The 15,110-nt window shown below is 38.7% G+C and overlaps 1 protein-coding gene across 1 annotated transcript in view; it reads left to right on the forward strand.

Moving 5' to 3' along the window:
• STK26 (serine/threonine kinase 26) overlaps positions 1–15,110 on the forward strand; it is a 64,977-nt gene that overhangs the window by 35,576 nt on the left and 14,291 nt on the right. Inside the window, exon 3 of the mRNA XM_079910296.1 lies at positions 8,893–9,123. Within this exon, the coding sequence (XP_079766422.1) occupies positions 8,893–9,123 (231 nt within the window). The remainder of the gene's footprint in view (positions 1–8,892; positions 9,124–15,110) is intronic.

The raw sequence follows: 15,110 nt of genomic DNA on the forward strand, positions 1-15,110 counted from the left end.
TTTTTAAAAATAAAAAATAGTAAAAAGTAATTAGAAAAAGAAAAAAACAACCAAACAAACATAAAAAAACAGACAGACATAACCCTAGAACAAATGGTAAAAGCAAAGCTATACAGAGAAAATCACACAAGGAAACATACTCATAGTCACAGAAAGAGAAAAAGGAAAAAACGTATGTATATATCATTGCTCCCAACGTCCACTGCCTCAAATTTGGGTTGATTCGTTGTCTATTCAGGTATTCCACAGATGCAGGGTACATCAAGTCGAATGTGTAGATTTAATCTGCTGCTCCTGAGGCTGCTGGGAGAAATTTCCCTTTCTCTTCTTTGTTCGCACAGCTCCTGGGGTTCCGCTTTGGATTGGCCCCGCCTCTGCATGTAGGTTGCCTGAGGGCGTCTGTTCCCTGCCCAGACAGAATGGGGTTAAAGTAGCAGTTGATTAGGGCGCTCTGGCTCACTCAGCCTGGGGGGAAGATGGGGTACGGAATGTGGGGCGAGCCTGCAGCGGCAGAGGCCAGCATGATGTTGCAACAACCTGAGGCGTGCTGTGTATTCCCCGGGGAAGTTGTCCCTGGATCACAGGACCCTGACAGTGGCAGGCTACACAGGCTCCCAGGAGGGGAGGAGTGGATAGTGACCTATGCTTGCACACAGGCTTTTTGGTGGCTGCAGCAGCAGCCTTAGCATTTCATGCCCATCTCTGGGGTCTGCGCTGATAGCTGCAGCTTGTGCCCCTCTCTGGAGCCTGTTGAGATGGTGCTCTCAATCCCCTCTCCTCACACACCCCAAAACAATGGTCTGTTGCCTCTTAGGCAGGTCCAGACTTTTTCCCCAACTCCCTGCCAGCTAGATGTGGTGCACTAGCCCCCTTCAGGCTGTGTTCATGCAGCCAACCCCAGTCCTCTCCCTGGGATCTGACCTCTGAAGAAGCTGGAGCCTCAGGTCCCAACCCCCACCCATCTTGGTGGTTGAGCAGACAAGCCTCTCAGGCTGGTGAGTGCTGGTTGGCACTGATACTCTGTGCAGGAATCTCTCCACTTTGCCCTTTGCACCCCTGTCCTGCATTCTCCTCCTTGTCTTTGAGACTTCCACCCCACGACCCCCCATCTCCGCCAGTAAGGGGCTTCCTGGTGTGTGGAAACTTTTCCTCCTTCACAGCTGCCTCCCAGAGGTGCAGGTCCTGTCTCTATTCTTTTGTCTCTGTTTTTTCTTTTTTCTTTTGCCCTACCCAGGTACGTGGGGAGTTTCTTGCCTTTTGGGAAGTCTGAGGTCTTCTGCCAGCGTTCAGTAGGTGTTTTGTAGGAGTTGTTCCACACGTAGTTGTATTTCTGTTGTATTTGTGGGGAGGAAAGTGATCTCCACGTCTTACTCTTCTGCCATCTTGAATGTCCCCCCTGCTTCCCATAGATTTTTGAAAGTTGTGTTTCCACTTTCATTTGTCTTGAGGTATTTTATGATTTCCACTTTGATTTCTTCTTTGACCCATTGGTCTTTTAGTAGCATATTGTTTAGTCTCCACTTGTTTGTGTTTTCCCCATTTTTCTTTTGTAATTGATTCCTAGTTTCATACCATTGTGGTTGGAAAAAATGCTTAATCTAATTTCTAGTCTCTTAAATTTGTTGAGAAACTTGTTTTGTGGCCTAGCATGTGATCTATCCTGGAGAACGTTTCATGTGCACTTGAAAAGGATGTGTATTTTGCTCTTTTGGGATGGAATGTCATGTAAGTCGATATCTATTAAGTCCAACTTGTCTATTGTGTCATTTAAGACCATTGTTACCTTGTTGATTTTTTGTCTTGGTTGTCTGTCCATTGATGTAAGATGGGTATTAAAAGTTCCCTACTATCATTGTATTATTGTCAATTTCTCCCTTTAAGTCTGTTAATATTTGCCTTACATATTTACGTTCTCCTGTATTGGGTACATACATGTTAATGAATTTAATATCCTCCTCTTGTATTGATCCATTTATCATTATATAATGCCTTTTTGTGTCTTTTGTTGTAGGCTTTGTTTTAAAGTCTTTTTGTCTGATATGAGTATTGCTACCCCTACTTTCTTGTCATTTCCATTTGGATGAAATATCTTTGTCTATCCTCTCACTTTCAGTCTATGTGTCTTTAGCTCTGAAGTGAGTGTCTTGTACAGCATATATATGGGTCTTGTTATTTTATCCAATCAACCACCCTATGTCTTTTGTTTTGTTTTGTTTTACTTTTATTGGAGTATAGTTGATTTACAGTGTTGTGTTAGTTTCTGCTGTACAGCAAAGTGGATCAGTTATACATAAACATAGATCCACTCTTTTTTAGATTCTTTCCCCATATAGGTCTTTAGAGAGTATTGAGAAGAGTTCCCTGTGCTATACAGTAGGTACCCTATGTCTCTTGATTGGAGCATTTAGTCCATTGACATTTAAGGTAAGTATTGATAGGTATCTATTTATTGCCATTTTATTACTTGTTTTCTGGTTGTTTTTGTACTTCTTTGTTCATTTCTTCTTCTTTTTCTTCCCTTGTGGTTTGTAGATTTTCTTAAATCTACAACAGGTATGTGTGTGTTCCTTTCTTCCCTTTCTTCCCTTGTGTGTGTTCCTTCCTTCCCTTTCTTCCCTTGTGTGTGTTCCTTTCTTCCCTTGTGGTTTGTAGATTTTCTTAAATCTACAACAGGTATGTGTGTGTTCCTTTCTTTTTCGTTTTTTTTAAATCTATGGTTGGCTTTTGATTTGTGCTTACCATCAGTTTCCTATATGTTGGCCTATAACTATATCTACTTGTTATAAACTGGTAGTCATTTAAGTTCAACCACATTTTAAAGATCTACATTTTTTACTCCTCTCCCCCACATTGTGTGTTTTTGATGACATATGTTACATCTTTGTGTTTGTCTCTTACCTTTGTATCATTGTACTTGATTTTACAATTTTTGTCTTTTTTTTAAATTAATAAACTTCTTTTTAGAGCAATTGTAGGTTCACAGCAAAATTGAACAGAAAGTACAGAGCGTTCTTCTATACCCCCATGCCCACATGTGCACAGTATCTCCCCCCGTTATCAACATCCTGCCCCAAAGGGGTACATTTGTTAATTGATGAATCTACAGTGATATATCATTAGTACCTAAAGTCCACAGTTTCCATCAGGGTTCACCTTTGGTATTGTACATTCTATGGGTTTTGACAAATGTATGACTTGTATCTACCATTGTAGTATCATGTGGAATAGTTCAGCTGCCCTAAAAGTCCTCTGTGCTCCAGCTATTCATCCCTCCCTCCCACCTAACTTCTGGCAAACACTGATCATGTTACTGTCTTCACAGCTTGTCTTTTTGCAGAATGTCATATAGTTGGAATTATATAGTATGTAGCTTTTTCAGATTGGCTTCTTTCACTTAGTAATGTGCATTTAAGGTTCCTCTATGTCTTTTCATGACAGGATAGTTCATTTCTTTTTTGTTGTTGTTAGTTTCTGCTTTATAACAAAGTGAATCAGTTATACATATACATATGTTCCCATATCTCTTCCCTCTTGCATCTCCCTCCCTCCCACCCTCCCCATCCCACCCCTCTAGGTGTTCACAAACCATACTAGTTTACTTAAGTGATTGGTCTACATCCTTTACTATATGTTTTCCTTTACTAGTGGGATTTTTCCTTTCCTATAAACTCTTACTTCTTGTAGCCTTTTCTTTTCCATTTAAAGAAAACCCTTTAACACTTCATCTAAGGTCAGTTTACTATTGATGAACTCTTTTAGTTTTTGGTTGTCTGAGTAGTTCTTTATCTCTCCTTCAATTCTGAATGATAGCCTTGCTTGGTAGTGTATCCTAGGTTGTAGGTTTTTCCCTTTCAGCACTTTAAATATATCATGCTACTCCCTTATGGCCTGCAAAATTTCTGCAGAAAAATCAGCTGATAGCCTTTTGGGGGTTCCGTTGTATGTGACTCTTTATTTTTCTCTTGCTGACTTTAGAATTCTCTCTTTATCTTTAACTTTAACCATTTTAAGTCTGATATTTCTTGGTCTGGTTCTCCTGGGGTTCATCTTGTTTAGGACTCTCTGTGTTTCTTGTACCTGGAAATCTATTTCCTTCTTCAGCTTCGGGAATTTTTCATCCATAATTTCATCAAGTACATTTCTACCCCTTTCTCTCTCTCTCTTCTCCTTCTGGGACCCCTACAGTGCAAATGTTAGTATGTTTGATGTTGTCTCATAAGCCCCTTAAACTATCCTCATTTTCAAAAATGCGTTTTTATTTTTGCTCTTCTGATTGCATGATTTACATTCTTTTATCTTCCAGATCACTTAGGCATTCTTCTGTATCACCTAATCTTCTATTACTTCCCTCTAGTGTATTTTTCATTTCAGTTATTGTATTCTTCAGTTCTGACTGGTTTGTTTTTATACTTTCTAGTTACTTGCTAAAATTCTCACTGTGCTCATCTATTCTTTCCCCAAGTTCAGCTAGTATTCTTATTACTAAAGCTTTGAACTCTTTATCTGGTAAATTAATTATCTCTCTTTCATTAGGATTTTTTTCAGGTTTTTTTTTCTTGTTCTTTCATTTGAAACATATTCTTCTGTCTTCTCATTTTGTTTAACTTTCTCTGTCTCTATGAAGTTAGGTGATAGAGTTACCTATCTGATGCTTCTGTGGGAGCATCCCTATACAGTCTACATGTGCCCAGTGGCTATGGTAGGAGAGCCAGATCTGACGTGAGCAAGAGTCACATCTTCCCCCAGGGTGTGCTGGCAGCTATCAGCTTGGTAGAAGGTGGTGCTGGAGATGGAAGGGCTAGAGCCAGAGCCAGGGCTTCTTCTATGCTCAGCGGCCATCACTGCCTCACTGGGGGCAGAGTTGGTGCCCAAGGTACTGGAGCAGAAGCCCTGAAGGTCAGGTCCGAGCTGGTTCCTTTCCCTCTAAGTGTGTGCACCACCCCCCTGGCAATGGCACCTCTGCCACAGTGGAGAGCAGCACTGGAGCAACAGGTACTAGAGGGGGCCTGTGGGACAGGCCAGGGTAAGTGCTGGGACAGTCCCAGCAAGTTAGTCCGAGCCCCAGGCAATTTTCAATCTGCTGCTTCCTCGTGTGCATGCTGGTAATGGCTGCCTTCCCCTTGTTCAGAGGCAGGGTTGGGTCCGAGGCAGCTCCGTTCTCTCTAAGTGTGAACACTCTCCTTGGCAGCAGCAGCCTTTGTGGCAGTGGAGAGCTGCACCAGAGCAAGAGAGGCTGTAGTGGGCACCCGGTGCAGGCTGGGGAGCAGGCTGTAGCAGTTGCGGGAAACCAGCCAGAGCTCCAGGTAGTTTTCAGTCTGTTTCCTCCGCCTTGTTCCCTGGGAGTAAGCAAGTGTGTGCATGCTCTTCATGAGTGGAGTGTCAGTTTCTTACAGCCCTCTGGTAAGTCCCACTGGTTTTCAAACCAGCTAAGGGGACTCGTCTTCCCAGAGTCAGGCCCAACATGTGGCTTGAACCCATCACTACCCACAGAGGATCCTTGAGGCTGTGATATCCCCTGCCTCTTGTGTGTCCCCTCCTTGGGCACTTGTCCCAACCAGATCGCTTTTCCTCCCTTCCTGACCAACTCTGTGCAACTCTTTCTTTATAGCCTTGGTTGTAGAAGAGCCTTTATGTCAGGCTCCAGGTTGTTTTCAGCAGGAGTTGCTTCATATGTAAGATATATTTTGATGTGTTTGTGGAAGGAGGTGAGCTCAGCATCCTCCTACTCTGCCATCTTGATCTCCCTCCCATCTGCCCCTGACTTTCCACAGGAGACAAGTAAGATGATCATCCTACATTTTTCCCCTTTGGACTTCCTCAGAGTATTTCCATACTAAAATGTTGTTGTTATCTTTGCTGTTTTAGTGGCGATGGTACTGTCTAAGACTTAAATTTGTAACAATCTACCTATAGCTGAAGAGTCCAAATCCAAGCTAAGGAAGGACAGGTGATGAAGGTCAAGGAATAATGAGAATGTCCTGAGATGGATCTCTGAGGTTTTCATTTTCACAGATGCATTTTTGTGCAACATGTATAAGTCATCTACCATTAGTTGTAAATCAATGTGACATTAATTTAGCCATTCATCCTTTTTGCTGCTGCAGAACTTAGAGCTCCTTCCTGGGCTATGGCTTTAAGAAGGCAATGCAAACACAGATATAGAAGTAAACTAATTTTGCAATAGAGATAGAAAGATTTAGAAATTTTAATATTCTTAAGAGACTATTTGATTTGTGTTGAGAGGGAGCTGACTTGATTTTCTTAGAGGCTCTAAAGAAGAGTGAATATGAATGATTGGGCAAGCCAGCATCTTTATAAAGGTGATTTTTAAATTGCATTGCTTGGAGTGTTTACCATTTATTTACTTGACTTTTGCCCTTGCGTGAAAAACCAAAAGGAAATATGTCTTACTTTGGTTTAAGAAGCTGGCGACGTGGTGAATGGGGAGTTAGAACTTAGGTATTATCTACCCCAGATTCAGGAAGTCAGGGAGATGAGGTTATACGAATGAAAACTTGTTTTCAAGGTTCCCTCCACTCTGAAAATTGGGGTTTTGCATGAGAAGTTTTAGTCCCAAAATAAAAGATTGGGAAGTGCAAATGTTGTGTAAATGAGAGATCTTTCTCTTTTTCCAACTTGGTATTCCTTGATTGAAAATCTTAAATTATATTTATTGATGAGTTAGGATTCACTTCAGAGCATGTTTAAAATTCAAAATGTGACTTGATTTTTAAATCTTTGATTTACATACTTTCAGGAACCCATTTATTATAGAAATCAAGAACAGCTGTGTTCTCCCTAAGGTTGATTGTTTCAGTCAAATCCTTTTAAAACGCGAATTAAGAAGATTAGGATTTAATCTTTGTTTCTTCCAACAACAACAAAAAATCTCATCATAGAGTTAATATACCTCCTAGTCCAGAATGTGTTATCGGAAAGTACATATTCAGTACTGTCTACTTTTTAATCAATGGTATATTTATAACTTTTAGATTATTTTGTAGTTAGGTCAGAAAAACTGAAAGATTTGCTCTTTTTATTTTTCCAAATTCATTGAATTTAGGAAGTTACAGGGTGGTGAACCTATCACTGAGCTATTTGGTGAGTATTTTTGCCGCAAGGTACTAGAAAGACAAGAACCATCACCAAAAGTAGGAAGAGGTAACTTGTGGGTTAGCTATTATACAATGTCTTGGTAAGAAATTAAGCACCAAGTAAATCAATAACGATGGTACGCAAGTTTTGGAGAAGGTATTATAACAAAATGTTAGCATTAAAGAAACATTTGCAACCTACGAAGCCTAAACTATTTTTAAAAGCTCATATGGGCAGCTGAAGATGTATTTGTCCCATGTGAATACTAGAGGTGGGTGGGGATAAAACAAGTAGCTTGCCATATCAAAGAGACTATGGCATACATGGAAGGTGTCTTTTAGAAATAGGAAAAAATCCAATCAAGGAGAATGGGGAAGCTTATACATTTAGCAGGTCATGTGCGAACTGTCATTTAGGGTGGTTGAAAAAAGAAAAATTGGCGAAATTCTTTAAAATCAGTCATAAGTTTTTAAGTTACTCAAAAGCAGGCAGTTTACTGGGTCTATTTGGTGATGATGGTGCAACAAACTTGACAGAAAAATAATAAACTTTAATGATCTATTTGTCTAATAAAAGAAGATATAAGGGAACATGCTATCTCAATAATTTGTCCCCTGAAATTGATGACCAGGTTCAACTGTAATAAATGAACAGATAATCTAGGTCCAATTAGCAAATTAAATATAGACAGTTCATCAGAACTATATAGCATCCTTCTATATTTTGAAGGAACTCAAAGTAAGGTTTTAGCTCTGGACTAATATAGCACTTAAGTATAAGTTAGATTGACATGTATACACTGCTATATTTAAAATAAAACACCTTCCCATGAAAAAATAAATAAAAAATAGTAAATTAATAACTTGCCATTTCTGTGAGGTTTGGAAATCTTTTTTTCTAGTTGATCAGTAGTATATATTCAGCAATATGAGTTTAAGTAAGGTCAAAGGTTATCTTGTGGGAGTAAAATTTGAATTCAGAATTGTACACTGTTAGATAAAGGATATTTCTGAATCAGGAAAGGGCAGTGAATTTATAAATCTAAGTCATGCCTATACATCTGTTAACCTAAAACCTTATGCTTGATTCAGATTTTGTTGTAGCAAAATATTGATGTATTCTGGATTCCTACTGTGAGATGTGTTGTGAAAGTTCAACATATTACCATTTCCTTATGAGTACTTGCAATCATGATAAAAGCATAGAATCTTATTTCAGCCATTGATGAGACCATTACATACAGATAGGATCCCAAGTAAAGAAGAAAAAAAGGACTCGTAGATTCTTGCTTCTTTTGTGCTCTGTGTTGTTTATATGGTGGTTTAGAAGTATAGGTGCAGTGATTAGGATGTCCAAGTTGGAGAGAGAGATTTAAAAGGTAACATTTTGCTGGTGGAATGTAAGAATTTTAACAACTCACCTACCTAGAGCTTAGATTAGGTATTCTCTCATTATCACTACCATTGCATTAATGTGCAAATTGTGTATATTCAGCTGCTTTATTCTAAAAAGAGTCTGGCCCTTTGGTGTGCACCAGAGACATTTGCTATAGGAGACTATGATCCTTAGCAGGATCAGCTAAGCCCACTTAGTGTGGGTGATCCAATAGAATATGGACTAGTTGGCCATTTGGGATACAGTTGTTCTAACAAAGCACGTGTGGAGAGTCAAGGGAGTTTGTATGCTTTTTTTTTTTTTAATGTGGTATTGTCTTGTGTGATTTATTTTCCTTCATTTAAAAACTTGATGCAAAATGTTTGTGCTCTTTCCTTTCTTTCTCTCCCCGCCCCCCCTTAGAATAATATAGCCGATCCAGAAGAACTGTTCACAAAATTAGAACGCATTGGAAAAGGCTCCTTTGGAGAAGTGTTCAAAGGTATTGATAACCGTACCCAGCAAGTGGTTGCTATTAAAATCATAGACCTTGAGGAAGCCGAAGATGAAATTGAAGACATTCAGCAAGAAATAACTGTTTTGAGTCAGTGTGACAGCTCCTATGTAACAAAATACTATGGATCATATTTAAAGGTAATGTGTACGCTGGATTATTTAAGTCATAAGGTATTTTCATTATAAGTATTTCTTTTTTTTTAACTCTGTTTTTCGAAAGGCAATGTCTTAAATTAGGATTTGACAGCCTTTGGCCTCCAGACAGAACTCAGCTCCATTTGTAGTGCCAAAATAGGCTGGTTCTAGATTTAGCAGCTGTATCCTGAATGCATCCCAGTACTCAGCTGCAACATTTTTCCACACCTGAACTTTTGGGTTGATAGAGGAACAGAAAGGCAGCTGAGCCTTGAGACGTATCCTTTGCCTGGAAAGAGCTTTCTGCCTGGGCTTTTAACACATTATTCTCAATGGTCCAGTCTGTCTCAACCTCAGAATGGATGGCATATGTAAGCATGTCACTATTCCATTGAGTTATGGTGGTTATTTACACATCTCTCTCTCCCTCTAGGTTGTAAGCTTCTTGACAGCAGGGAGTTTAGTTCAACCCGTCTTGGTTTTCACATCCCTTAGCACAGAGCATGGCACATCTTAAGTACATGATAAATATTTGTTGAAATGGAATTAAATAGATTAATATCTGTTCCCCCCCACCAAAAAAAAGTTGGATTTTTAGTTTCTAGGATTATGGAATTAGCAGACACCTGAAGTTCCAGCAGATGGAGTTATTACTGCATCACAGAAAACTCTTTGGTGACTAAAACCCGAGTTCTTGGGTTCCATATTTATAGAGTCAGGATTTGTGTCTATTGAAATATAAAACAATACATAATTAGAAAAATCTAGCTTAGAGTTTAAATTATCTTAAAATTTAAAAAATGTATCCCCATACTGATATTTTTTAAAGGAGGGCAGTATTAGTTAGATCTTTGATTTTCAGAGCTTACAAGGGGGAAGGTTTTGTTTGTTTGTTTGTCCATCTATCTCTAGGCCAAAAGGGTGTGTTTATAACCCATCAGGCTGTTGACCTGCACAAAAATTGATGCTGTCTTTTTATGTTCTGCTGATCAAATATACCCTAGGATAAACTATCTATATTAGTTAATACTGATATAGAAATTCATCGATTTCCCTGGCTTTTTACAGAGCCTAACCTTTTTTTTTTTTTTTTTTTTGGCTGCGCTGCACGACTTGCGGGATTGAACCCAGGCCTCCTGCAGGAGAAGCGCAGAGTCCTAACCACTGAACTGCCAGGGAGTTCCCCACAGAGCCTAATTTATTCTAATAGTACGTGAATTAGGTGACTGTGGCATTAATGCATAGTAGAATGAATCATTAAATAGCCAAACAGTCACTATGTGTCACACACTGTACTAGGTTATGGAGATGTAAAAGTGAACAACTCCTGCCATTAAAGAGCTCACAGTCTCATATTGCACTAAAATAGTGTAGATTTTGTGATTGAATGTGTACAAGGTACAGATGAGGCATAAATAAGAAAATGGTCACCTCTACCCTTTTTTTCCATGATGGTATGAAGGAAAGGCTTCCAAGAGGAGGTGATACTGCTGGTAGCTCCTATACAATATACTTTTAAGTGTTAGCCATTACTCTATTTTACTGTATACCTAATTACTTGATTCTTTGTGGTTCACTTTGCTTTTATATTCTTTCCTAAAAAGCTTATTTAGTGGGTCAGATTCCTTTTTAGGAATCCTATGGGGGTGGTCATTCAATCTCAGTGGTTTTAAGTCTCCCTTCTAATTTCCATAGCAGGCGGGGTTGTAGGCAGCCCAGGGAATTTGTTGTTGTTGGTGGTGATGTGTGTGTGTGTTTTGCTTATTCTGGTTTACTCTTTCTGGATTGAATCCTTGTAATTCCAGACCCACTCTAGAGCAAATCTGAACACTTGCTATTTTTAGGCACCTGTATCAGATAAGCTAGTTTTGGTGACTGACTTATATTAAAGAAGCCCTATTTAAAATGCGCTATTGTATATTATATTGAAAATGGGTACTGACATGGTATTGAGTTTTATTGTTTGCTTACAACCTTTCTTTATTCATACTCAGTACTCACATGGAAAATGAATTATAACTCTGTTTTTATTATTTATTCCTAAGATTTCACATTTAAAAAAATTTTCCTCATAGTGTACATGTACTGGTCACCCAAAAAATACTTAATCTTTTAATAAATCCAACTGATAGTTTGTTTTCTCCAAATCTTGATTGTTGAATGTTCTCAGGCCAGTTAGTGATACAAAACTGTTATCCAAGATGTCTTCTTACAGAATTAAACTGCATTATTTTTATCTCGTTTACCCGTCATTAATTAAAATACATGATGAGAAAGCCTACCTTGAAGAACATGTTACTTCATGATAAAATTGTAGAAATTCACAGATGGCTGCTGTTGATTACATTTGTATTATATGATTTTATAACTCTTTAATACCATTTATTTAAATTACTTTCTTAAATTGACCACTTGTTTATTTTCCATTTATATTAAACCATAGTGTGACTTCACAGGCTTAAATGTTTTTAAACTAAAGTCACATCAAATATAACAGGGTTCTGTTTAGTTCAGTCAGTGAAATCAAGGCTACATCCTCTAAGTACCATCGGAGAACTGCATCATCAATCGACTTATGTTCTTGTTGTGGCCCATCCTTCCGTTTCAGATGACATGGAGATTTTGTGAGTCAAGTTAATTGAGTAAAGTAGGATACAGGTTCTTCTCAGGTTGTCCTAACACAGGACATAATAACCAAGACCCTCACTGTTAGCTGGAGGAAAATTTATTGCACTTGAGAGAAAATTATATGCTCTCTGCAACTGTATGTAGTTGTAGCACTTTCCTTGAGACATGCAGAAATGTACTAGGTATTCATTTTGACTGAGCTCACTGTATAACTTCGTTTTTAAAAACAAGAGTAAAAACCAGACAGACACATCAGTATGACCACAATATTTTCCTTTAATTTTACTTCACTGCAGATTTTCTCGACAGACAAAGTTAGTCTTTATGACGAGTGCTAAAATAAGCAAACCCTTCCCTTCTGATCTCATAACATTGGAAGAATCTTTTATAATCTTTAAATATTTTTCTAGTTCGATGTAAATCTTAAAATGAAGCTCACTCAGGCATTGAATAGAACTTGAATCATGCCTTTATTTGCTGCTGAAAATTGCTTTTAGATTTCTGTTTATGTTAAGGAAATATGCCCCCCTCCACATACCACAACGACTGATATTTATTTTAAAAAAAGAATTGAATGATTGAAGTAAAATATTCCAGAATAGAGTCTGTACAGTTTTGTTTCCTTCTCATTATTTTTCCTGAGACTTTTGTGTGTGCTTATTTCCGAAGTATGGCGAATGTTTCTGGAATATTTCTGGAATATTCTTTAATTTTTAAAAATCATAGTTTTCTTATAAAACTTGAAGGAAATTGGAGAGGGAAGTATTTCCTCCTTGTACAGTGTTTTTTTCTCTCAAAATAAGAATAGCTTTAAACTTCCTATAATACACCTCTAAGAAGCCCCATATTAGATTCAATTCAGCAGATATTTATTTTTCCGTCACCTTCTCTGTGCACTCCTCTCATTCTGCATATTTGCCCTGCTCGGTCTCATCTACTTTATTCTGACAATTTCTAAATTCATGTCTCTGGTTTCAGCCTCTCTCCTTAGCCCCAGATAGGTATATCTAACTTGTCTCATATCTCCCACTTATCTGTGGGTAGGTACCTCCAGTGCAATAACCCAAAACGTGGGGAATAGCATTTAAAGTGGGTCTTGAGTATGATTTTGATAGGGTTTGGGATGTGAGGGTGGGGTATAGACAAGGCATTCTAGACTGGAAGAAAACGATTCCAAGGTGGTAAAGTATCTGGCAAGATGATCTCTACTATTCCTTGCAGTTATATAAGATTTCACATTCTGTTTCTTTTCTTATCGTGGTATAATATATATCACGAAAGTTACCATTTTAACCATTTTAAATGTACAGTTCTGTGGCATTTCATGCACTCATGTGATTTTGCAACCATCACTAGCATTCATCCCCAGAACTTTTTCATCTTCCTCAACTGAAACCCTGTACCCGTTAAACTATATAACTCCCCATTCTCTCCTCACCGTAGTCCTTGGTAACCACCATTCTACTTTCTGTCTCTATGAGTTTCCCTACCGTAGACTCTTCATATAAGTGGAATCATACAACATTTGCCCTTTGGTGACTGGCTTATTTTACTTACACATGCTGGTTTATGTGGTCAGTGTTATGATTGGCTATCTGCTTCATAGACCAACCTACTTAATTCAACATGTACTTGATCTATGTTCAATAATTATCTCATAAATATATATAATGGGTATTTTAAATGTTTTTTTAAACGTTTTTTCTATGAGAAAATGAATTCCAAGTTCCACAGTAGCATTTCTCCCCCCTATAGCCAAGTGTCTGCTTTAGTGGCAAATTCAAAGGCCCCATGGGGTGATGGAGTTGATACTCCAGACACCAGTGATTTGTTAAAACTAGGCTCCAACTTCTCCCCAGTAAACAGTATAACTCTGAAGTACTTAACTCTTTTTTAAAATTTTTATTGGAGTATAGTTGATTTATAATGTTATGTTAGTTTCAGGTGTACAGCAAAATGAATCAGTTATACATATACATATATCCACTCTTCTTAAGATTCTTTTCCCATATAGGCCATTACAGAGTATTGAGTAGAGTTCCCTGTGCTATACAGTAGGTCCTTATTAGTAATCTATTTTATATATAGTAGTGTGTGTGTGTCAATCCCAATCTCCCAGTTTATCCCTCCTCCCCCCTTACCCCCTGGTAACCATAACTTTGTTTTCTACATCTGTAACTATTTCTTGAAGTACTTACTCTTTAGGCGTTCTGAATTTTGGAACAGAGAGCCATTTCTTAACCCCTTACTGCCCACCCATGTTGATGCAGGGCTTTATTTTATTTATTTATTTATTTTTGGCTGTGTTGGGTCTTTGTTACTGCGTGTGGGCTTTCTCTAGTTGCGGCGAGCGGGGGCTACTCTTCGTTGCGGTGCGCGGGCTTCTCATTGCGGTGGCTTCTCTTGTTACGGAGCACGGGCTCTAGGCGCATAGGCTTCAGTAGTTGTGGCGCGTGGGCTTAGTTGCCCCTAGGCATGTGGGATCTTCCCAGACCAGGGCTCAAACCCGTGTCCCCTGCATTGGCAGGCAGATTATTAACCCCTGCACCACCGGGGAAGTCCCTGCTGCAGGACTTTAAACTTTAAACTTAACTCCTCCAACCCATTGTTAAAACATTTGGATCATTTTATAATTGGAGAAATGTGCCAGATATATGGTTATGGTTTAGAGGTTTAGAGTCATTTGGCTCTTTTGGATTTGTAAACCAGTATGTAGATATCAACTTAGTCTTTTAAATTATTTAAGAACAAACCAAACATACATATTTGCATTCTCCAACACAGACATCTTTTACCAGAAATCAAAGATAGAAATTATAGTCCCCCAAAAGAATACAAACACAGGGTCTAGGTTTTTTGGTTGGGTTTGGTTTGTGATTGGTGTTTTCATTAAGACCTGCTGTGGACAAGGAACAAGTAAGAGCCTGTGTGGGTTAAGCTTCCTTGAGTAGGGAGGAGCCCCACTGGCTCGCCATTCCTGCCTGTGCCCACTCGGGCCTCGCTTCAATTCCCCTGCCTGCCTCGCAGTCTTCTGAATGTTTGGACCTATGACCATCCTCCAGCGAGGTTTGTCTGCAGAAGTGACAATCAGAAGGAAGCAGCCAGAAAAGCTATGAGGCAGCTCTGGTTCCCTGCCTGTTTCAGAAGAGTCCTAGTTCCACTGAATAGCTTGCTTGCAAAGAGGAAGCCTTCTTTTCAGATCGGGAATTTGCTTAGTCATAAGTTTACTGACTTTTTAAGCTTTCTATGAATACATTTTGGTAGGTTTCTGTTTTGAATCGGTACCAAAAAAAAGACACACATGTTTTTAACTTGGAAAACAGGCGCTTTCATTCATGCAGAACTGCAAAACAGATAAACAT

Source organism: Stenella coeruleoalba (assembly GCF_951394435.1).
Source record: "Stenella coeruleoalba genome assembly, chromosome: X".
Taxonomy (NCBI): domain Eukaryota; kingdom Metazoa; phylum Chordata; class Mammalia; order Artiodactyla; family Delphinidae; genus Stenella; species Stenella coeruleoalba.